We start from the raw sequence: 23,404 nt of genomic DNA on the forward strand, positions 1-23,404 counted from the left end.
GGGTGGGGGGCACAACGTGACGTGTCCCCTGGGCAGGCAGAGGTCACCTGGGTGGACACTGAGGGAGGTGGTGGGCAAGTCCTCCTGGCCGTGAGTCTCGTGGTTGGCAGTCTGTCCAGCATGCAGTCGAGGGGCACGGGGTGTCACTGGCTGCAGGGCCACGAGGTGATGCCGTGTCCCTTTTTGTCCCCAGATCACCAGAAGCTGGAGAGAGAGGCTCGAATCTGCCGTCTTCTGAAGCATTCCAACATCGGTGAGTAGCCCTCGGGGTAGGGGTCCCAGCTCTCCCGTACAGCCAGCAGGGGGACCCCAAAGGCGTCCCTTTCCTTCTCCATTGAAGTATCCCACCCTCAGGCCCCTGGAAACATCTCCTCCTCCTGACCCGGAGGGATTCCTGCAGGGACTTTGGGGCAACCCTCTGGGGGAGGTCAAGGCCGGGCTCCTCCTGGACGGGTCCCTGCCCACCACTCTATAAGTCTGATCCATGATTCTGGTGAAAGCACACAGGGGCCTCACGTTCCGTGGCTTCAGAAAAGCCACAAGATGGCCTGATTACAGAGAAAAAAGTTTGGAAACCGAAGACCACACCAGGCACAGCCCCAGGCCTGAGGTCTGAGGTCTGATTCTGGAGAACCTCTGCCGTCCCCCCAGCCCGGGGCCCCTGGAACTGCCATCTGGGTCGGGGATCAGCTGCCCCTTGGGGGCACGTGGAGCCCCAGGAGCCCGGGTTTTGGCCTCAGGGAGTGTGGGTGCCCTGCCCACGGTAGGTCGCTTCCTTCTGAAACCCCAGACTGAGTAGAGATTCAGTCCAGACGCAATCGTAGGAGCTGCTGGGACCCCAGACCCCGGAAGCTGGTGCAGATCTCCCGGGGCCTGTCAGCCTCCGCCTGCCCCGCTCAGCCGTGAGCGGCCCCTGTCCGCGCAGCACAGCTGCCTGTCTTTTCCACCTCTGGTCCCTTTAGGGACCCCTGAGGAGCCCAGGACCCAGCCCTTGACCACACCGGGAAGCAGCCGGGTGGCACGGGGGGAGAGTGGGCCCGCGTTCTCAGAGGCCCCCAGGGAGCTCGTCAGGGTGGATTCCCGGGCCCTCTTGCCCGCGTTCTGACTCAGTTGTGCCGGGATGACGCCCAGGACTCTGTCTAAAAGGGACGCCAGGCTGTGCTCAGGAGCCCCGTCCGTGCCGCTCCCCGACCAGGGCCTCGGCCGCGGGACCAGGAGGGCCGCAGGGGAGCTCGGGGTCCTCGGAGCTGGTTGTGGGAGCTGCTGCCTCCGTGGCTGTGGCCCCTCCAGGCCGCTGGCTCTTGTGCAGCTGGCCCAGCCTGGGCGCGAGGTGCAGGGGAAGGCAGATCTCCCGTTCCTAGGCGGGCCCCTCGGTGTCGGCCCCAGGGCTGCTGCCGCCCTCGTGCCTGGGCCCATACTCTTTCTAATCACGGACTCTCAAGGCTGAGACTGGTGGAATCACGGCGTGCAGATTCCTGACCTGCCCCCGGGAAAGCCTGGCTCGGAGGCCCAGAGCGGGCCCAGGAATCGGAATCTGAGCCAGCCTGGTGGGTGATTCTGAGGTGGGTGTCCACAGGGACCCCAGCCCCCTCTTCACTGGGCTGGGGCACGTTTGGCAAAAGGCGGGCTCCAGTCCGACCTCACCCCTGGGCTGTTGCCCCTCTGCCCGTCCAGGTCCAGACGCCCGAGGACCCTCTCTCCTGGTGCTCCTGGCTGATGCCACCTCACCGCCAGCTGTACCCACACCCCTTCCCATGCCAGCTCCCTCCCCTGTGTCCGCTGAGCGCCGATCAAGTGTGGGTCCCCCATTTTGAGTGATTTTCAGGGATCCCCTTATTAGGGAGAAGACCCAGGTGTTCTTGGGTTGGTGTTTGGGGACAATTCTTCAACAAGAAGCCTCCCTGCCCTACCTGCATACCCCGTGTGGTTCTGGGTGGGTTCTGAGTGGTCCCTGAAATCCGCGTAGGGGGTTTATTCTAGAACACAGGGGAGGCAAAGCTGAGACTGTGGGGTTCAGCTGAACATTCTCTGTAGACTCAGGAGGGGCTCTCTGAGGAGTGAGTAGAGGGGGAGACTTTTGGGGGAGGTGAGGGGAGCCCCTTGCTCCGTGGCCTGTGTCTACCCAGCCCCATCTCTGAACAGAAGTGCTCCCAGCCCCGCACCCCCGGGAGAGGAAGCAGGACCACGTTCAGATAGAGGCGGGGGAGGGGCTCTGGGAGGGGCTCCCCTTCCTGTCCTGGCTCACTCGGGAAGCAGTTGTGCTCAGGACGTGGGCAGGGGACGAGCCCCAGTTTGCCCGTCTGGAAGGTGGAGATGCTGCCGCCTTCCTCACAGGGACCCCCCTGCGAAGAGCCGAGAGGGTTCCCCTGGGGAGCCGGGCGGGAGCTGTGAAAGCCCCCCTTTCCGAGGCAGTGTGCTGAGGTTCAGAGCTCAGAGACCTGGATTCGGGCCCCGCCTCTCCCCTCAAAAGCCACAGCAGCCACTGAACTTCCCTGAGGCACAGTCTCCTTGTTTGTGGACTAGGCGTGCTTCACAAGTGTGTCAGTCGTCCAGGCTTGGCAACTAATTACCCCAAAACTCAACCAACAAGCGTTGATTTTCTCTGTTTCTGTGGGTTCAAGAGCAGTTCAGCTGGGTGAATGGGGGGGGGGCTGCCACATAATTTGTGGGATCGGTGCACAATGAAAATGTGGGGACTTTTCTCAAAAATTATTATGAATTTCAAAACAGCAACAGCAGGGCAGGGCCCTCTGGAGCCTGGGGCCTGGGGCAGCTACACAGGTGGCCTGGCCATGAGCTGGCCCTGCCCAGGGCTCCAGAGACAGAGAGAGACAGAGACAGACCGAAAGAAAAAGAGAGACAGAGAGAGGCAGAGACAGAGACAGACAGACAGAGACAGAGAGACAGACAGAGATGGAGAGGGAAGGAGAACAAGGAACACAGTGCTTTTTCTTCCCCAAATTGTGGTAAAATATACATAACAATATTTATCAGTTTAACTATTTTTAAGTGTACAGTTCAGTGACATTAAGTACATTCACAATGTTATGTAACCATCGCCCTCACCTGTACTCAAAACTTTTTCATCACCCCCAGGGGAAACTCTGCATCCATTAAACACTAACCACTCCCCCCCCCCGCCCCCAGCGCCTGACACCCACCATTCTACTTTCTGTCTCTATGAATTTGACACCCTGGGAACCTCATTGATATCGGGACCATACAGTATTTGTCTTTTGGGAACGGGCTTATTTCACTGAGCCTAATGTCCTCAAGGTTCATCCGTGTTGTAGCAGGTGTCAGAATTTCCTTCCTTTTTAAGGCTGAATAATATTCCACTGTGTGTATATTCCACATTGTGTGTATCTCTTCATCCATCAGTGGAACTTGGCCTGTTAGCTATCGTGACTAATGCCGCCATGAACATGGGTGTCCAAGTCTCTGCTTTCAGTCCTTTGGGGGTATACCTCGCAGTGGATTCTTGGACCATATGGTGGTTCTCTGTTTAATTTTTGAAGTTATGATCCAGTCCAGGAGGGGTCACGCTGTCACCCTGCCTTATTCTGTTTGTTTGAAGGCCACACACGAGAGTGAAGGAGCCAAGCTCCCCTCTTAAAGGGGGCCCATCAGAGGGTGTGAATGTTTCTCACGATTAGCACGATGGCACATGCTGGCTGCTGGCTGCCGGCTGGGCTGTAGCATTAGGAGCTGGTGCCCGGAGTCAGGCCCCCGGGGGGAAGCTCCCCTCCCAGGGGCTTTAGTTTCTGTTCAGAGACCAGGGGGCACCTGGGCAGAGGAGACAGGTGTGGGCCGGCCTTGGCAGTGCCCTGTGTGGTCCCGTCCCGGGAAGCAGGCCCGGGCGTCTGGGGACGGGCATGACCTGCAAGGGCCCTGCTGTGGGCCATGCCCTCCCCACACACGTCTGTGCTGTACTCGACTGTCCATGAGGTTGGCTCCCTCCACCTGGGGTCTCAGGAATCCCCTCGTCAGCGCATACTTACGGACACCTACCCCGTGCCAGCGGGAGACTCGGCTGAGGGCAAGGTTACCTCCACCCTCACCTCACTGGTGGGCTGTAGCCGCCTCAAGAGGTTGCTGCTCAGCACGTGAGGGTGTCCCAAACTTCCCACACTGCCCCCAGGGACTGTGGGTGACAGAGATTGAGCAGAGCCCGTGGCAGGCAGAATCTTCCACAGCCTTGTTAGAATGGGCCCCATCGGGCGGTGAGCAGAGCCCATCGGCCTTGACTCAGCAGGCAGCCCTCAGCCTTCCTCCAGCCTCCTCTCTTCCTCCCTCCGGCCTTCCCTCAGCCTCCCATCACCCCTCAGCCTCCCCCAGCCTCCCTCCAGCCTTCCCTCAGCCTCCCTCAGCCTCTCTCCAGCCTCCCCTCAGCCTCTCTCCAGCCTCCCTCAGCCTCCTTCCAGCCTCCCCTCAGCCTCTCTCCAGCCTCCCTTTAGCCTCCCCTCAGCCTCCCTCAGCCTCCCTCCAGCCTCCCCTCAGCCTCTCTCCAGCCTCCCTTTAGCCTCCCCTCAGCCTCCCTCAGCCTCCTTCCAGCCTCCCCTCAGCCTCTCTCCAGCCTCCCCTCAGCCTCTCTCCAGCCTCCCTTTAGCCTCCCCTCAGCCTCCCTTTAGCCTCTCTCCAGCTTCCCCCCAGCTTCCCCTCAGCCCCCCATCAGCCTCCTCTCTGCACGCTGACCCTCTCTCTCCTGGGCCTGGCTCATTGATGGCAAATTCCCACCTCCTGGTTTCTGGGGCTGGAACTGCCTTCCCTTGCAGGATGGTCCACCCAGGAGCTGGGCAGGTGGGCACCATGGGGGACAATGGCCCTGTAGGGATTTCCTGCCGAGATGAGGAGGTCAGTGCAGGAGGGGAAGGTGAAAGGTTTCCAGTCTCCAAACGCTCAGGGCCCATGCTGTCATTCCCCAGCTCTCCCTTCCCAAAGCCCATCATATGATGGGTCACAGGGCCCTGCCCTCCCTCACAGCACAAGGGTCCAGGGAGGGGTTCAGGCGCAGCTTTGGAGGGGCAGAAGGACCCCCACCGAGAGCCCCCTGGCCTGGGACTCGGGGTCCTGTCCCTGGAGGAGCTGTGGCCCCAGCAGCAGGAGGCGCGTCCCTGGGCTCCCCCCACCCCCTTGTCCCCCTAACCCAGTGCTCCCAGGCCAGACTCTTTCAGGTATTACTGGGACTTTATCTGCCGCCTCTGTATGCCACCCACAGTGTTATTTACTTACTGTTTTTACTTAAAAAGATTCTATGACAATTCCTTTCTTGACTTAGTCCTGCCTGTGAAATCACGGGTCTGATGTGCTAGGTAGGTTTTCTTCCAAACCATTAAAGTAATACATAACTATTTTTTAAATGTTAAAACTATTTAACTAAAAAGAGTGTCTACGCCTACGTGGCCTTGACTCCCATGCAGAACCCCCAGTGTCTTCCAGGGCGAGGCCGAGGGCCCTGCCAGCAGGACCTGGGAGCCTGAGCCCCTCTCACCTGCTCGGGGGGCGAGGCCTGCGGGCAGCGTGGCCTCTGCCAGGAGGAAGGCCCAGCAGCACCCCAGACTTATGGACCCCTGAGGCTCCCCTGGGGAAGGGGGCTCCCCTGCATGGGAGGAGAGAAAGGCCCCCCGGGGGGGTCCCTCTGGGGCGCTGTCTGCAGGGCTGGCGGGGTGGTGGAGGGTGGACCCCTCCCCTCCGTGCCGCCCCTCCACCCCGGGCCTTTCTTTGCTTGGAGTTCCAGGGGAGGCTGCTCGGAGGGGCCGATGTGCTGGGCCCCCCGCAGAAAGGAGTCAGCAGGGGGAGAGCTTTTGGTCCCTCAGGGATTTTGCAGGAGGGGCCTCGAGGAGGTCGCAGTGAGCCGGGGGTCTGCTGTGTGTTAGGGAGATGCAGACCCGCCCGGGTGGAGTCGGGGTCCGGGCGGACCTGGGTGGGGTGAGGCTGGACGCCAGGCCCGTGAGCAGAGATCACAGCGAGCAATGGGAGGGGGAGATGGTGAGAGAAGCAGACGTGTGAGACGAGGCGCCCCCGGAGCCACCCATGCCGCTTCTCCTTGGCGACCAGATGCCCTGACTGCTTGCGGCAGGGGCCTGCCCCCCGGGCGCCAGGCCGTGGCCCGAGGTCAGGGGCCATTGCAGCCAGATTGGGGTTCCTGGTGTGAGGACAGTGCTGGCCGGGCCCTTGGGAAGCCCGGAGCTGGGAGAGGGAGGATGCTGGCAGCCAAGCTGGGAGCTAGGGCAGCTTCGAGGGCGTGAGGAAGGGGCTGTGGGCCCCGGGAGAAGCTCTGCTCTTCACCCCTTTGGTGCTGGTGGCCCCATCCCTCGTGGTGGGGGGGAGTGAGGCCTAAGGAGCAGAGGGGCAGAGCGGGCCAAGGCTGGTGGAGCAGCAGCTCTGTGGGGGCTCCGAGCCCCCGTCCACACTGCTGCTTTGGCCTTGTGCGAGCTGTGTGACCCTCAGCCAGTAACTTACCCTCTCTGTGCACCAGCTTCCGCACCTGTAACCTCTCGGGATGAGCACACTGCGGGCTCCTGACACAGAAGGCAGGATCCGTCACGTGGGGGGCAGTGTCCAAATGAGCCGTTACTAGAAATACCTGCTGTTTAGTGCCGGGCGCGTCTCCACCTCAAGGAAAAGGAGGCACTGGGCTTGTGTTCTTTGTGCTCACATCCACTTCACTGTTCACTCATTCATTCATTCCCTCATTCATTCGTTCATCAACTCCTAATCAGCACGACCCTGGCCGGGCCCTTGTTCCAGGCTCAGGGAGATGAAGAAAACGGACTAAAGCAGAGAGGGCGTGTGTGGCGTGGCGCCATCCTACCGACCATGCCGGTTCTGGAATGGGAGCTCAGGGTCTGACCTTTGGAAGTGATGCCGCACTGGGCCCTGGGCAGGTGGTCCTCTGCCCGGGGGTCCCTGCCCCCTCAGCCTGGCCCGAGAGGTTGGCGATGGCGCCCTCCGCACTCCTCTCCCATGAAGTCCCTGGACGGCTCCTTTCCAGACCTGGTGGTGTGGGCCTTCGTCCCTGCACCCCTAGCCCCACCCCTGCTGCGTTTGGGAGCAGGGGACCCGGCGGGGGCTGAGAGGGGTCAGGGTCTCCCTCGGGCAGAGGAAAGGAAAGGAAAGGCCACACCCCTGAGGCCCTTGGATGCTGGCCTGGGGCGGGCCGGCCTGCAGGGCCCACGGCTCACCCCTCGGGCTCTGCCTGCAGCACCCACCCGGGCCCTCCCCAGCCTGTGCTGTGGGAAGCCCCAGGCCCTTGGGGGGGGCCCTCCTTGGGGCGCTTGTGCTACTGGCCATGGGACTGGACTGGTCGGAGGTGGGCTGGGCGGCGTGGGTAGGCCCCGGGCTGCTGCCCACGCTCACGGCCTCTCCCGTCCCCACAGTGCGTCTCCACGACAGCATCTCCGAGGAAGGCTTCCACTACCTGGTCTTCGATCTGTAAGTGCCGGAGCCCAGGGACTTGTGCTCTCATCTGCTCCCAGCGTTGGGCCGGGCTGGGACCCTTGGTCTCCCCAGCCCCTGCGGGCAGTCCTCCGACTCCCGGTAGCCTCGCCCCCAGCCGCGTGGGCCAGCCTCCCTCGGCTCTGCTCTTAGCTGGTTGGCTTTGCGCTGGCGCACAGCACGGAGTCCCAGGGGGATGGGACTGCCCAGCTGGTCCCCTCCCCCCCACAGAACACCTGCTGGAGGCTGGGGCGGAGGGGAGGGAGGGAGGGGAGGAGCCCCGGAGGAACGGGCCCTCGGTGTTCCTTCCCCTTCCTTCCCCTGGCTGGGGCCCACCGGCTGGCGTGAGCATTCGCGTGTGTGCATGTGTGTGTAAGAGTGCCTCTGGGTTTATGATTGCGTGGATGCGTTTATGTTATGTTGATGAATGGGCATGTGTGTGTGTGATTTGTGGGGGCGTGTACGTGTGTACACACGTGCACGTGATTTGTGGAAGGGTGTGCACAAGACTGCCTGTGTGTTATGAGTGCGTGTGTGTGTTTATGAGCGTGCATGTGTGGGTTTCAGTGTGTGCACGTATGTGAGCGTGATTGTATGAACACGTGTATGTGTGTGGTTTGTGTGCATGGGTGTATGTGTGGTGTGTGTATGTGTGTGAACATGTGTATGAGTTGGGGGTGTGGACATGTACGTGTGTGTGCATGTCCATGAGTGCATGTGTGCACACACATGTGGCTTGTGGGTGTGCATGTGCACCCATATGTGCGTGTCTGTGTACACGTGCACATGATTTATGAGGTGTACGCATGCATGTGTGTACACATGTACATATGAGACTTGGAGTGGATACACGTGGGCATGTGTGTGCATGTGTGTGCACACATGCATGCGGGTGTGGTGCTAAGTGAGAGTGTCTGGGGCCTCTGCTGCCTCTCACTTCCTGCTGGATTTAGAAGCGGTGATCTCATCCCCTCACTTCCCGACAGCTCCGGCTGAGTGGTGCTATATTTAGCTGTCCGTGAGTCAGCACAGCTCGGGACCCTGGGGTGGGCAGGGGTTGTAGCTTCGGGGTGGCTCTGTGTGCCCTCCATGAAGCCCAGCCTGGGGGCTGTGGCCATGGGGGCAGGACGTGTCTCCATGGGAAGCTCCTCCCTCAAACGACAAAAGCCTCGGCCTCTATGGCCAGGAGAGGCCTGCAGGGGCTGGGCCACCTCTTGGTCCCGGGTGTCCCACAAGACGCCACTTCAAGTCACCAGCCAGGTGACCAGGGCTGACCTGTGACACAGCTACCGCTGCTGGGCTGAGGCTGTGCCCTGAAACGTCTGGCCCCTGGCCCCTGTGGAGGTGTCAGGCTTGCTGTCACCCCCGTGGGCCCCCAGACCCACCCAGTTCCACCAGCCTCTTTTCCAGGAAATATAGAGGCCCCTGGGCTGGAGGGTGGTCATGTCCAGGCCCCTGGTGGCCGACAGGTGGGTGGGTATGTGTGATTCAGGAGTGGACAAGGTGGGAGAGAATGGTGTGCGCGCGTGTGTGTGTACGTGTGTGCACACTTGTGCATGTAAGTGCATGCACGTGTGTGAGAGGGTCTTGAATCCGCTGCCCCCCACAACAGGCAGGTGTGGGGAGAGGCTCTGCGCGGGGCTGGCGAGAGGAAACTGGCTGGGGTTTTTGGAGAGGGTGGCGAGGAGGGAGGACCTGGGCCTTGCACATCCTCCCCCCAAACCTCTGTGGCCCCCAGGCCTGTTGAAACTCCCGCTCTGCAGCATGCAGGACAGCCCTAGGCCTCAGGCAGCTGTTTGCAGGGGGCAGGGAAGGCCTGCGCAGGGGGCTGCTGAGGGAGGGGGAGGAGTGGAGGCGTGGAGAGGCCCCCACCCTGCGCACAGCCCTCCTGTGCCACTCTGCATCCCCTCTGCGGCTCTGTAGCCCCAGAATTGGGGAGACGTTTCTGGCCTCGGTTGGCATCACCTTCAGGAAGCCCCAGGCCCTTTGGCAGTTTGGGGGCTCTGTGGATTTGGAGATTGCCAGGTTTCCCCACTCCCCATGCCTCAGAATGTCACGTGGCCTTGGGGACCAGGCCTGGGAACAGAGGAGAGGGCTCTCCCAGGGGCTGTGGCTGCAGCCCAGAACTAGCCATGCTGTCTGGCCGGAGCCTGAGGAAAGGGAGGACATTGGCCTCCAGACCAGGCCCTTCCCGGCCAGCTCGAGACGCCAGCCCCCTGCAACCAACTCCCTGACCTACAGCTCTGGACCACAAGGCCCCAGATGCACAGACTGGAGCCTCCTGTGGATGCAAGGACCCAGAGGGCCTGTCCCCGGCCCCAGGTGGAGCCTCCTGGGGGGCTCCCTGTGCCCCTGCTACAGCCCCGAGCAATACCTGTGCCCTTTCCCCCTCTGCCGTATGCTTGGACGCAGGGTCTGCAGAGCCTGACCTGTGAGCTGTGTGTGCAGAGGGAGGAACAGTGAGTCCTGCTCGCTTGGGCTGGACGTAGAGCCCCATCCTGCTCCACACACACACGTGTGCACGCGGACACATGAGGCTCTGCTCCCTCGGGCGGTCACCTGCTCTAGCCTGAGCCGCCTCAGGTGGCAGAGTGGGACCCTAAAAGCTCTCCCAAGTCCCAGGCTTGTTGGGAGTCTGACAGGATCTGAGGGCCAGCATCTAGCCTTGAGTGGGAGCATGCCAACACCCAACGCATCCTCGTTTTTGTGTTTCTCTAACACTAAGAGAGAGCCCGCCCACGCCAGGGCCACTGTTCAGCAGGGCCCATGCCCGTGGTCGCTGAGTGCTGGGCACAAAATGAAGCCAACCCAAGCCCCAACTCCGAGAGCTAATGGGAACTGAGATGCAAACGGAGAGATCATAGTGCATGAGGCCAGCGCAGCTGCAGGTGGAAGGAGGGTGTGGCTGCGGAGGGAGTGTCCCTCGGTGTCCCCACAGGACACAGGAGGGAGACTCTGGACCACACAGGGGTACAGAAGCCCTAGATGGAGACTTCCGGTGGACTCAGAGCTTGCCGGGTGGAGTGAAGGGCTTGGGTGGACCCAGGGATGTCTCCTCCCTGCTCCCCGTGCATCCATCCCTCACCCCTGCTTTTCACCTTGTTGTCCACGCCCACGTTTCCCAGCCCAGGGGATCTAGTCATTTTGGCAAGCGACACGTGGCAAGAGGGTGTGTGGACAGAGGTCCCACTCTCCTTCTGGAAATGGGGCTTTGAACACCTCGTGACCTTGCCCACCAGGGAGGCCAGATCCAGGCGCCGTCTCTTCTGGCCCCTCTGCTCTGTGTGTGGGCCGCATCTCTGGCCTTGCGGGGTTTGACAAGGGAAAACCAGATTTTCTCAGGCCTGGAATTAGTCGCAGGGCCTGGGTAACAGTGAAGAGGCCTGACTCAAATTCCTGGGCTGCCTGAGCCCAAACTCTGGGAAAGTCCCTGAGATCATCGAAACTCAGTTTTCTGAGTTTAAGAGTACCAGTGTCATGGAGGGGGCGTGAAGGCTAAAATGCGAAGTACCGCCCTATGTGAGTAAGCACTCGGTAAGCTGTCAGTCCCGGGTGATGCTGGAGACGGGGCGGAGGTGGTGGTGGTGATGGTGAGGATGGTGGTATTGATGGCTGTGGAGGTGAAGACGGTGGTGCTGGCGGCGGTGATGACGAGCAGGAGGTGGTGGAGACGGTGACGGTGGAGGTGGTGATGGCGGTGACAGGGCGACCTCTGTGTGCTTTTCCCACAGGGTCACTGGTGGGGAGCTCTTTGAGGACATCGTGGCGAGAGAGTACTACAGTGAGGCCGACGCCAGGTGGGTGCAGAGCCCTCACACCGTCCTGGCCCCTCTTCTCCTGCCTGGCCTCCCCTCTCTAAGCCTGGCTCCTGCCCCTCTGGCCCACATCTGCTCTCATGCACGTTGTCCCTGACGTGGCCCGGGCCGATGGTCAGCTGGGCAGAAGTGTCAGGCTGCCCGCCTGGCGGACGCCCTGGCCAGCCCTGCTGGGAGCCCTCTGGGCAGGTCCAAGGAGCGGGGCGGGCGGCTCGTGTGTCCTGAGTCGGGGAGGGCCCAGGCCTGCCCCGTCTCCCCCGGGATGGGTGGGAACTGGCCACAGAGGGGCCCCCCTTGGGGTGGCCGGTGGGGGGAGAGCAGACAGCGTGGTGGTGGGCGTCCTCCTGCCCTTCCCTTGGACTTGGTCAGCCCTCATGGTGGTCGAAGGGGACCGACCTTCTCAGAGATACCGTCTGCAGTGCGTCTGCTGGGAGATAGCAGGGCCCTTCCCCCAAGAAGGGTAGGCCCCCCGTGACCTGCTCTGGCCCGTGCTGTTGGCCAGATGCCACCCCGACCCGTGACAGGGATGTCACTACTGACAGTGCGTCTCAGCTTGGAGATGGCTGCGGGCCACCAATCCCGGCCCACCCAGCCTGGCCCGCCCGGCTCCCAAGGAGACACGCGTTTAAAAGAAAAAGAAAAAAGGCCGACAGTGGCCCTCTCTAGGCGGTGGAGTTACGGATGCTTTTTAATTTTTTAATCTTCTTCGTCTATTTTAAAATTTTTCTTTAATGAATATGTATTCCTTTTCTAATCAAGAAAATGAACGTTATTTTAAAAAGTAGCTTTTTGTGACTTGCTTCTGCACCCCCAGGCAACCTTGCCTGTCGGTGACAGCCTGGGTCCCCATGAGAATATGTGAGTGGGTCCCTGGTGTCACCCGGGCGCCCACAGAGCTGGGCAGCAGGAGGCTGGGGGCCTGGCGGGCGCTGGGGTGGGGCGTTGGAGCCGGGGTGAGCTGGGGCGTCACCCGAGGGTGCACAGGCACTGGCTGCTTTTCTGAGGCTCCTTGAGGAAGGGCTTTCATTTTGCACAGCAGCCTGGGAACGACCTGTTCCCTTCGAGAGCAGGAAGACTCCGTTTTTATTTCCTACTTACAAGAAAAGTAGAAAGTAGAGCAGAGGCACCTCCTCCTGCTCTGAGATGCTCGGGCGAGAATGTCCCAAGTATGCATGCCTGCCTGCTGGGTGGAGCCAGAGCCCCAGACCCGGGCCATCCTGACATCTGTCAGGGCAGGACAGGAGAGGAGGTCCCCAGCGGCTGCCCCCAGGTCGGGCCCCAGGGCCCGCAGCCAGGGCAGCGCCGGGACCAGGAGGGCTGCCTTCCAGCGGTACCGGGGCGCCACGGGGGGGGCGCGCTTGCCTTCACTGTCCTCTTCCCAACCCCCCCACCCCCCCACCCCACCTGGAGCATCCTGCCAGGGCTCCTTGGTTCTCAGCACCCACCGCTGGGCACGGCCCAGGGCCTGGCAGCCTCCTGTGCTCTGTGGTTGGTGGTCTCGCTGGAGGGGGACGTGGCCCACAGCAGAGCCCCGCTCTTGGCTGGGAGCCCCCAGTGCCTGCCCCTTCCCCATGTGCCCGACGGCCACACTCCCTCCCCTGCCACGTCCCCCACGCATGCCCCGGCCCCCCAACACCTGTGTCCTCGGAGCTCCTCTCTTGCCCACTCTCACCTCCTACCTGCCTCCAACCTCGTCTTCTCCGATGCCCACGTCTGCCCCCGCCCCCCCTCCCAATTCTGTGGCTCCCTCCTGCCTGCCCGGATGGCCGGCATCCTGACCTTGCTGCCTGGGCCTCCCTTGGGGAGGCTCTCCTGGCGTTTGGGGCCCCACCCACAAATGCCTAGTTTCCTCTCATAGACTCCACCTTGCTCATAGCCAGACTGCCACGGGAGCGAGAGGGAACGAGGGACACTCTCGGGGATCCCTTCCAGCTGGCCTCACTCATTAAACCCGCACCTCAGGCTGCCCTTTTTCCCGGGAGTCCTGGACCCTGGAAGCGTGCTTTTGACCTTTGTGTTGGTGCTTAGCCTTCGGGCAGGAGGGCGTTGTGGACGCCCACGTGGGTGGGTCTCCCACGGGCATCGTCAGGAGCTGTGGCAGATGGGGTGAAGGCTTTCTCCCGCCCTGGGAGGGTGTGCCCCCAGGACCCCCAGTGAAAGGGGCCTGGGCTCTGCTGAGGCTGGAGCCCTAGACGCCCGGCTGTGGTGTTGGGCACCTTCCTGGCCAGGGTGTAGGCCCGGCCCCCGCCAAGTGCGTCAGCCACCCTTCCAGCGGCCTGCCCCGGGGCCGTGCTGCTCAAAGCGGAGCGAGTGATGAATTTCCAACGTGTCACATCTCTAGAGGAAGAGGAAGCAAGGCAGGAGTTGCTTTTCTGAACCTTTTTCTAACCAAGAAGGCTGGAGATTGCTCTGAGGAAGAAGTGGGATCTTTATTTTGGAGTTCGTGGGGAAAAGGAGGGGTCTTTTTCAAACCTGGGAAAGCAAAGTTCAGAATATTTAGAGCCCATTTTTAAAAACCCTGAAAAGCAATATGGCTCATGAGGGATGCTTATGGGGGCCCATGAGAAGGCTGGCTGTCCCAGGGAGGGGGGAGGGGGAGGGGAGGGGGAGGAGGGGGGAGGGGAGGGGGAGGGGGAGGAGGGGGGAGGGGAGGGGGAGGGGGAGGAGGGGGAGGAGCACATCTGAGGTGACAGCCGAGCCCAGAACCCTGAGAATAACGTCCAGGACCCGGCCAGCGTCTGGAATGCCGCTTGGGAACAATTCTGACCACAAAAGTGACTTTCTAAGTTGTTCAGAATATGAAAAAAGGCCCCACGAGGAAGATGGTATGATGTAAATGGCAGGCAGAAGGGAGGCAGGACCTCATGACTGGCCAGGCAGCCTCACGTCCTCCAAGGCCGTGGTCTCAGCCGGGAGACCAGGGCGAGAGCGGGGTGAGGAGGGCCCCGGGAGCGGTCCCCAGAGGTCCCTGGAGGGTGGGCTAGCTGGAATGGGCCGCTCTCCAGGCAGGTGCGTGTCCCGTCCACCTGCAGGCCGCAGAGGCCACACCTCTCCATCAGGGCGGCCACGAAGCGCCCTGAGCAGGGCCTGCGGGATGGGCGGACAGGGGCTGCATCGAAGCTGTAGGGCTGGACTTCAGCCAACGGGCTGAGTTCTGTGACGCTCGGGGAGAGACGCTGGCTCAGCAGGAGCAGTCACCCCATCTCTGGCGCTGGTTTGGGGCCCTGCATCCCCAAGAGGAGGCGCGGGGGAGGGCAGAGGGCACAGCCCACCCCCATCTGAGCCGACGTATCAATCGGTGCTGCGGCCGATGGATCCCTGGGTCCAAGAGACGTTTGGGGAACACGTTCCTACAAGGCTGGGCCTGAGGACACAATCGAGAGGAAAGAACCGACATGGCCCTGTGGTCATGGAGGCCACAGTCCGGAGCAGAGACGGACGCTGCCCAGACGCCCACACAGAGCGCAGGGCCGCCGCGTGACTGCAGTGGGGACGACGTGGGTGCCTCACGCTCGCTCAACACGGAGGAGAGTCCAGAGAGCGTCCTGGGGTTGAGAGCGGAGGCAAGCTCACAAGGGTGGAGGAAGAAGAGGGGCTCGACCCAAAGCTCAAGACTTGCAGGGGTCTCAGCAGGCCTGAGCTTGGAGCCAGATCATTCCAGGGCTTTCGGGGAGTGGCCAATGGCCCAGGAGATGCCAGCCTGTGGGCTGTGAGGGCTGCTGATGCGCTGGAGGGAGGGCCGGGGTACCACGGGGATGGCAGGGCACACGGCACATGGCTGGGACGCGTGTCCCCCAGGACAGAACCAGGGTCTGGCTGCAGCGGCACAGGCGGGGGCTGGTCTGCCCCAGGGTGTCCGAGCGCCTGTATGGGGTCAGGTGCTGCGGCGTGCGGGTGGTCCAGGGGCTCGAGGCTGAGCTCCATGCGGATGCAGTGATGCCCCCAGCATGCCTCCCCAGGGCTCTGGGTTTGCCAGGGAGCCGCAGATTCCCGGAGACTGGGAAAGCCAGCGTACCCTGCCCCGGGCCCTGGCTCAGTGGCCTCAGCTACAAGTGCTGGGCCTTTATCTGGCCTCTGTCTCCACCCAGCGGCCTGTCCTGACCTTAGAAGAGCTTCCCTGACCTCACGGCTGAGCTCTGCCCACAAGGAGGGAAGCCCCTGTGTGGGTCAGCCTGGGCGGCGGGAGGGGTGCTGAGCCCGTGTCTGCAGTCACGGGAGGGCTGGTGGTGGCTGGGTGTGGAGCTGGGGATGCAAGGATGAGGGTGAGGACCACAAAGGATTGTTCCTGGCAGATGAGGACGTTGTGGGAGGGGCAGGAGTGGGGAGGGAGGCACTGGGAGCAGGTCAGGCAGGAGAGCTCAGGGCGTGGGGTGGGGGTGGGCTTTCCAGCCCCTAGAGGCACCTAAGGGCAGGGGGTGCTGGGGGACTGTCACCCACAGGTTTGGGCCCGGCCTCTCTTGACCGCTGCAAGCTTCAGGAATCCATCATCAGGATTCTGAGGTCTAGGTTTCTGCAGGGAGGAAACTCAGGTTTACTTTTCTATGCAGCAGGTGGTCTCCAGATGTGGCCAGAGGTATTTGAGGAAGAGGCCTGGTCCCCTATCCCTTCTCTGAGTTTGCTGTTAGGAAAACGAAGCCCACCCCTCCAGCTGACCTTCAGTCACCCCACAGGGTCCAGCCATGGCAGGAAGGGTCCTGAGGGAATCTGCCTGTGCATCCCTCGTCCCCACCCAGAGGGGCTGTGGCTGAGACCCCAGGGGGTGAGCTCTAGGGAGCCTGTGGCCCTCCTGTCTCCCGTGGTTGGTAACGCTGCAGGGCTGCTGTGGGAGCCCAGGGTCTGTGCCTGGCTTTGGGGGCAGCTGGAAACTTTCCAGTCCCCTGGGGCCACCTGGGGGAGGCAGGCTCAGGCCACAGGGGCTGGGGGCATCTAGGTCTGATGTTCAGGGCACGTTGCTGAAGCACAGGTGTTGGAGGCGCCTGAGGAGAGCTGGGTCTCTCCCTCCAGCCAGTAATACCCTGGAGGGCTTGGGACTTCTCCCGGATCTGGAAGGAAGCCCCTGGCTTGGGGCCCTGGGCTGTGCCAGGCTGCCTCTTCGCCAGGAGCGCATCCGGGACCCCAGGGCTGCTATGTAGCTGAGCTGTCTAGCACGGCAGCCAGCAGCCAGTGTGGAGGTTCAAGTTTATTCAAGTGAAATGACTCCTGCTCTAGCACATGAATGACTGGAGGCTGCAGCATTAGCGCTGCGCCAGAACAGAGGGGGGCCCTAGTGGCCAGGGCGTCACCCCACACTGTGGCACTGGCCTGCCCTCTCACCTCTGCCCTTTCCTTGCCTGGGTTCCCCCATCTCCAGCCTGCCTTGCAGGGTGTGGGCTCAGGCCGGGCCTCCCTCCTGCAGGGCGCCCAGCTCAGGTCCAGGCTTGGCCAGCATGAGCCTGGGGAAGAGTGCCCTGGGGCCAGGCATGTCTCCTCTGAGCAGCACTTCCAAGGGCCTGGCCAGAGGGGAAGGCAGGGTGGGGGGCGCAGGGGGCCTGGCTGCACCTTGGTTCCCTGCTTCCCGTGGCCCCCTGCCAGGCTGGGGACCCCACCCCAGTGCCACACAGCACCCTGCTCCTGCACCCCCGCCTACTCTTCGGGGGCCACCCGCACTAATGCGCCTGCTGTTTGCTGCAGTCACTGCATCCAGCAGATCCTGGAGGCGGTTCTGCATTGCCACCAAATGGGGGTTGTCCACAGGGACCTCAAGGTGAGTCCCCCACCGCGCTCTGTGCCAGGTGTTTGTTGTCTGTAACTGCATGTTGTGTTTAACAGGAGGCTCTGGGCTGGGGCAGTGCAAGCGCCAGGAGACACTGTGTGCGTGGGACGTGTGCACGTGCGTGTGCATGTGTGTCTGCGTGTGAAGGTGCATGCATGTGAGTGTGTGTGCGTGTGCACCAGCACGTGTATGAGCACGTGTGTGTGCATGTGTGTTTGTGTGTGAAGGTGCGTGCATGTGAGAATGTGGGTCTGTGTGCACATGTGTATGTGTGTGTGCCTGTGTGGGCACAGGTGTATGTGTGCTCACATGCACATGTGTGTATATGTGTGTGGGAGCATTGTGTGCGCATGCATGTGCGTTCATGCATGTGTGAGAGAATATGTGTATGTGTGCACATGTGTGTGCGTGGTGTTTGTGTGTGTGCATGCATGTATTTGCACACGTCCCTCCCAGCACCTCTAGGCTCCAGGGCTGAGAGGGGACAGTTGTAAAAAATCAGCCTATTAACACATGTCCACGTGGGGTCTCGCTTTCTGGGCTCCGGTTGAGATTCGGACCTGGCAGGTGGGACACAGGTGATGCCCGTGTAGGTGGGGCTGATGCCTCGGGAAAAGGGGGTGAGGGACCAGCCTGGGTGGTCTCTGCAAACTTCCAGCCCTTTCTTCTGGTCTCTGTGGCCCTTGGCTCAGCTCTGGGCAAAGTGACCATAGAGCATTTAAAACAAGGTTTGTCACCCACAGGGCTCAGTGCGGTGGGAGGGTCTTCAGGAGGAGCTACACCCCATCCTCCTCCCTCCCTCCTTCTCCCCCTCCCTCCTTTCCCCCTCCCTCCCCCTCCGCCCTCCTCCTCCTCTCAATTTCTCCTCCTTTCTTTGCTTTTAGCTTCTTCAAGTCTGGGTTTGGGTCAGTTTCTTCTGTTGGGGGGTGGGGGGACCCCTGGGCCTGTCATCCCTGCTAAGAGACCTGCTGGTGGCGTTTGAGACCAGCCTTCCCATGGGTGCTCAGGCTGAATGGGGTCACGCCCTTTCCTGGGCCACCGAGGGGTGTGTGTCTGTGAGCTGATCTTTGTGGGGCTGCTTTTGGAATGTTGTCCTGCCAGGAGCAGGCCCAGGACCCTCTCCTGTGCCCTTCCTGTGTTCCCGCTCCCTCTCTGCATGTGCCGTGTGGTCCCCTGTCCTTTCACATGCCCACCCAGGCCCGCCGTGTCTGCCTGTCCTGTGGGTCCCCCTCTGTCGCTGTGTCTTGTCTGAATTGGCCTCATTTGGGGGCCTCTGGGAGGAGGGGCCACAGGGGAGTGGACGCGCATACCCCCTTGACTATGGGCCTCGTGATGCATAAGTAACTTTGAGGCCAAAGCACGCAAGTGGAGATGAATGCCCCCCCCAGCCCAGGTGTGCCCTGGGGGCAAACAGAATCCTTGCTGAAAAGAAGAAGAGGGGGCAGGAGTCTGCCAGGTGTCGGGGGAGCAGAGTGTCCCTCCTCCTCTAGAGAGGCCCCCACCGTCTTGACTGAGACAGCCCCCCAGAAGCGGTGCTGTGGTGGGTGTCCTCTCAGCCCAGACGTGGAGGGCGGAGAGAGCAGAGGGGGTTGGTGCCATCTCAGGGTGCTGCGAGGGAGCCAGGGAGGAGCCCGGGGGCAGGGCATCACTACTCGGGCCCCGCTGGGTCCCCTGCCTCTCCCCACCGCCCAGCCCTGGGCCTTCTCGTCCAGTTCTTCCCAGGGACCAAGTTCACTTAGCTCCTTCTTCCTGGGGAGGAGTGCTGGTTTGTTTCCTCGGGGTGGGAGTATCTGACCTGTAGAAGTCAGGTCAAGCCCACAGCTGCAGTCCCTGACCCCTACGATTTCAGACTTCTTTTTTTCATTTAATATTTTAAAAATTGAAATATAGTTGATTTACAATGTTGTGTTTATTTCAGACTTCTTGATGTGGGGTGTGTGGAGAGGTTGGGGTCCCCTTGCCCCACGCACATTTGCAAAATCAAGGTGTTCAGAGGTGGGCTTTCCTGGTGGTCCAGTGGTTAAGACTCCGTGCTTCTAATGCAGGGGGCACGGGTTCGATCCCTGGTTGGGGAAGTTCCACATGGCGTGTGCTGTGGCCAAAAAAGTTGATGGGACGTGCATTAAGAAATAAACTTTAAAAAAGAAAGAAAAGGGGAGTATTTAAAAAAAAAAGACCAATAATCAAAAAATAAAATGTTCAGAGGCCTCCAGGCCGTGCTGGGCAGACAGGGCTGAGTGTCCCCAGCACGCATCACCTGGAGGGACAGCGCCTCGTCCAGCCAGCTGTGTGGGCCTGGAGGAACTGGTTTCTGCCGTGTGGGGCTGGCGTACTTCATCTCTTCCACGTGTTTCGTCCTAACACCCCAGGTGTACAAGCGGTGTTAACTCAGTTCGGTTGGTGGTGTTTGTCTTTCTTGGTGGCAGCAAAGTGGCAGTGTGGTCTCAGCGGGCCTTCCCGTCGGGAGGGTGGCCTGGCGAGGGGGGCCGAGGGCCCAGAGAGGCCCCTGGCAGTCAGGGATGAGGAAGTCCAGCGGCTTTGAGCTCTGAGCGCTGACTGCTGGGAGGTGGTGAGGCTGGTGGGATAGGCTGGGATGGGAGGGGCCCAGCGCGCAGGACACAGTGGACAGGGACCCCCTCGGGCCTTCGGGGCCAAGTGTCCCCAGTCACGGGGCAGCAGCCTTGGCGCTCCAGTGGGACAGGGATGAATGTCCTTCCAGCTTGAGCAAGGGCGCTGCTCCCCGACTCAGGGAGGTCTGCATGGGACCTTTTCCACCTGTGGGCACTGGATGGGCAGCGGTCAAGGCAGGCCCCCTCTGCCCAGCATGGGGCCGGTGGGACTTGGTGGGCAGATGTCCTGCACTGCCCGGCTCTCGGGGGCCCTCGGTTGTTCCTTCTTGCCCTTTGAGGGTTGCCGTCCTGCAGGAAGTGCCTGAGCACTCCAGCAGGCATGTTGTCTGTGCAGCCAGTTGTGGTGAAGGGAGGGAAGCCCCTCTGCCGGTGGAGGTCCCGGGCCCCTGCACAGCCTGCCAGGGCCTGTAGGGTGTGCTCAGTTTTGGTCCCAGCGCCCTGAGTTCACAAGCTTGCGCTTTGAGAGCCAGCTTCCCTCAGCTCTGGGGCGCCTGTCCCTGCCCCCGGGGAGTGGGGGGGCAGGGACAGACTGTGGGGTGCAGGCCCGGGGGGCCCAGAGCTCTGGGATACGCCCAAGCCAAGGGTGTCAGCTGTGCTGGGGGGACACCCACGTGGTGGCGGGTCAGACCTGTGCGCCCCTGTCTGCAAAGCACTATTTTGTCCCCCCTCCCTCCCGTGACACCCCTGGGTGTAAACCACACGCTCTCGGGCCGGTCACCTTCCCCGCAGCCCGAGAACCTGCTCCTGGCCAGCAAGTGCAAAGGGGCCGCAGTGAAGCTGGCAGACTTCGGCCTGGCTATCGAGGTGCAGGGGGACCAGCAGGCGTGGTTTGGTGAGTAGCCGGCTGGCCGGCCGGGGGCCAGGCTGGGGGCGTCAGCTGCCCCCGCGGCCGCTCACATGGCCCTTTCCCCTCCCGCTAGGGTTCGCTGGCACGCCAGGCTACCTGTCCCCAGAGGTGCTGCGCAAGGAGGCGTACGGCAAGCCGGTGGACATCTGGGCGTGCGGTGAGGCTGGTGTGCAGGGCGGGGTAGGGCCGCAGGGCCACCGTGAGGGACCCGCCGCTGGGCTGGCTCACGGGGCTACCCCCCGCTAGGAGCGCCCTCTCCACCCAGACTGGAGTCGCTAATGCGATCCTGGCTGTTGCTGAGAAGCCCACCACCCCAGCGCCTGCCCTGCGCTCCGCAGAGCGGTCTGGAGAAGGAGCGACAGGTGCCCGGGTGGTGGATGGATGCAGGAGGTCTGGGGGCCGTGCACACCACCCTGGCGGGGCCCGTCCTCTGCGCAGCGGAGGGGGCCGGCCTCGGGCCTCTCCTGTGACGTAGGGTGAGGGTAGAGCAGAGGTGAAAGAGATGTTCATGCCATTCCGCCGTCAGGGTCTCCAAACAGTGACACTTGCTGACACTGGCTGTGGGGACTGGGGGGTGTCCCACTGGACCTTGAGGGTCCTGGTATCCTCATGGGGCTTGCTGGCTTCGGGCAGTGACCCCCACCCTAGCTGATGCTGGGAAACTGGCTGAGGGTCCCCTAGCTGTCAGGCGGCAGAGCCGGGCATCTGACCCCCATGCCGGGGGTCACACAGCTGACCCCACGCAGCAGCGCCCCACTGGCTCGTGGCCGCGCTGTGGGCTCCGTGGGCCGGGGCTGAGCCGCCGGGCGCAGGCGGCGCGGGCGGCAGTGCGAGGCCCTGCGCTTGCGGTTCTCCGCAGGGGTGATCCTGTACATCTTGCTCGTGGGCTACCCACCCTTCTGGGACGAGGACCAGCACAAGCTGTACCAGCAGATCAAGGCCGGGGCCTACGACGTGAGTGCCGGGACCCCCCCCCGACCCCTCCCCGTCTGGGGGAGGCAGGCTGGCAGAGGCAGGGAGCAGGGTGATGCCGCCTGTTTCCAGATGAGGGCCCCCCGGAGAATCCTGTCTTCTGCCTGGGAAGGGGGCTTTAGTCTCCCTTGTGCGTGGCTTCCTTTCCTAGTTCCCGTCCCCGGAGTGGGACACGGTCACTCCTGAAGCCAAGAACCTCATCAACCAGATGCTGACCATCAACCCTGCCAAGCGCATCGCGGCGCACGAGGCGCTGAAGCACCCGTGGGTCTGCGTAAGTCGCCCCAGCCTCGGACCGCCCCCCGGCGCGTCGACCCTGGCGCGCGCTCCTCGCATCCAGTGGGTCCCCTGGTTTCCCGGGGGCTGCGTGGCCTGTGGCTTTAAGGCTGGCGGGTTTAAAGACCTTAGTCCCTGGGAGACTAAGGAGCTCCGTGGGAAGAGGAGGCCCAGTCCAGGGCGTGAGGGGATAGAGTAGCGCGGCGGGTGAGGGACAGGTGGGGGGGCGGACGGGCCATGAGGGGTGACGGGCTGGGGGGTTAGGCAGGCAGCGGGGACAGGTGGCCTCCGGCTGCAGTGGGCGGCTGGCAGCTCCTGGCACAAGGGCCCTGGGGGTGCTGCTGCCCTGAGCCCTTGCCCCGAGCCCCCTCTTTTGAGCCCCGCCTTGGGGACAGAGCTGATGCCCCTCGGGGCTCCTTGCAGCGTGTGACCCCCTCCTCCTGCCCCCCTCCCCACAGCAACGCTCCACTGTGGCCTCCATGATGCACAGGCAGGAGACCGTGGAGTGCCTGAAAAAGTTCAATGCCCGGCGGAAGCTCAAGGTGAGACGCCGACCCCAGCGAGCGGCCAGGGTGCCACGCCAGGCACGCATGCTCACCCACCCAGAGGAGCCGAGGGCCCTGCCCTGGGAGCAGCTGGAGGGGCTCGGGCAGGCCTGTGGGGGTCCCAGTCACCTAGGACGGGCTGCTCATCAGCGCCGTCCCAGACTAGCCCCCCCGTGGCAACAACACCAGAGGTGCCCAGACGTGGGCCTGGCCCCCAGGTGCACAGCTGGTCCCTCCTCAGCCGCCCGCGCCGCCCATGAGGCATTCCTGGGGCTCCCTGGGGGGAAAGGCGCCCTGTGGTTGGTCATGCTCTCTGAGCGGGAGCCGGCTGAGAAGCTTCTGACCTGGGGCAAGTTTGCTCAGGAGATCAGCCGAGCTCTGCTGCTTGGGTGGGCAGGAGGAGGTCGGGAGGGAGGGAGGGGGGCGCCCTCCCTACAGGCTGCTCTGTATTGGGAGTGAGTGTCCAGGCCTGGCGGCTGGCGTGCACGTGCCTGTCAGGGAGAGGAGGCGCCGTGGGGAGAGGCAGGCCCCCAGCTGCAGCCCCGGGGGGTCTTGAAGCCTTTAGGAGCTGGGCTCAGTGGGCAGTTTAGGGCCTGGGGTGCGTCCCTGTTTTAATGCTGGACGTGGGTGGCATGTCTGGGTGCAGCTGCCTCTCTGCGAGGCCGTGACTCGAGGTCCGGGCGGGGGTCTCCGCCTGGCCTCAGCTGTGTATCTCTCCCCAGGGCGCGATCCTCACCACCATGCTGGCCACGCGGAATTTCTCAGGTGAGTACAGCCTTCTCCAGGAGGAGCAGGCCTACGGCGGGAAGGCTGGGGAACGACTCGCCACCAGCTGCCTGCCGTGTCCTCACCCCACTGTCCCCTCCTCTGCTGCTGGCCCGGCCCGACCTTCCTCCCTCTGAGACCCTCGGGCCACAGAGGAGGCCTGGGCTCCGGCCGGGCCCCGCGAGGGCACGTCCCTGCGTGTTGGGTCTGTGTCTGAGCCGCCCGCCGGCCGGGCCGCAGCTCCGTGTGTCTGTCCAGGCGTTGGTCGGCACCTCTGTGGCCTCGTTGTTGTCCTGAATCCTCGGAGCACCTGTTCTGTGTGTGGCTTAGGGGGCGGCTAGAGGAGGCTCCGCATACTCGGGCTG

General features: G+C 62.6%; 1 protein-coding gene across 16 annotated transcripts in view; it reads left to right on the top strand.

Annotated features, from left to right (window-relative positions):
- Positions 1-23,404, top strand: part of CAMK2B (calcium/calmodulin dependent protein kinase II beta) — a 95,251-nt gene that overhangs the window by 52,247 nt on the left and 19,600 nt on the right. For all 16 annotated transcript variants that reach the window (XM_082472567.1, XM_082472574.1, XM_082472572.1 and 13 more), the window contains exons 3-12: positions 194-253; positions 7,380-7,434; positions 11,169-11,234; positions 16,923-16,995; positions 20,364-20,466; positions 20,555-20,638; positions 21,341-21,435; positions 21,605-21,727; positions 22,188-22,271; positions 22,997-23,039. In XM_082472567.1, the coding sequence (XP_082328693.1) occupies positions 194-253; positions 7,380-7,434; positions 11,169-11,234; positions 16,923-16,995; positions 20,364-20,466; positions 20,555-20,638; positions 21,341-21,435; positions 21,605-21,727; positions 22,188-22,271; positions 22,997-23,039 (786 nt within the window). The remainder of the gene's footprint in view (positions 1-193; positions 254-7,379; positions 7,435-11,168; positions 11,235-16,922; positions 16,996-20,363; positions 20,467-20,554; positions 20,639-21,340; positions 21,436-21,604; positions 21,728-22,187; positions 22,272-22,996; positions 23,040-23,404) is intronic.

This window comes from Balaenoptera physalus (assembly GCF_965194825.1).
Source record: "Balaenoptera physalus genome assembly, chromosome: 8".
NCBI classification, from domain to species: Eukaryota; Metazoa; Chordata; class Mammalia; order Artiodactyla; family Balaenopteridae; genus Balaenoptera; species Balaenoptera physalus.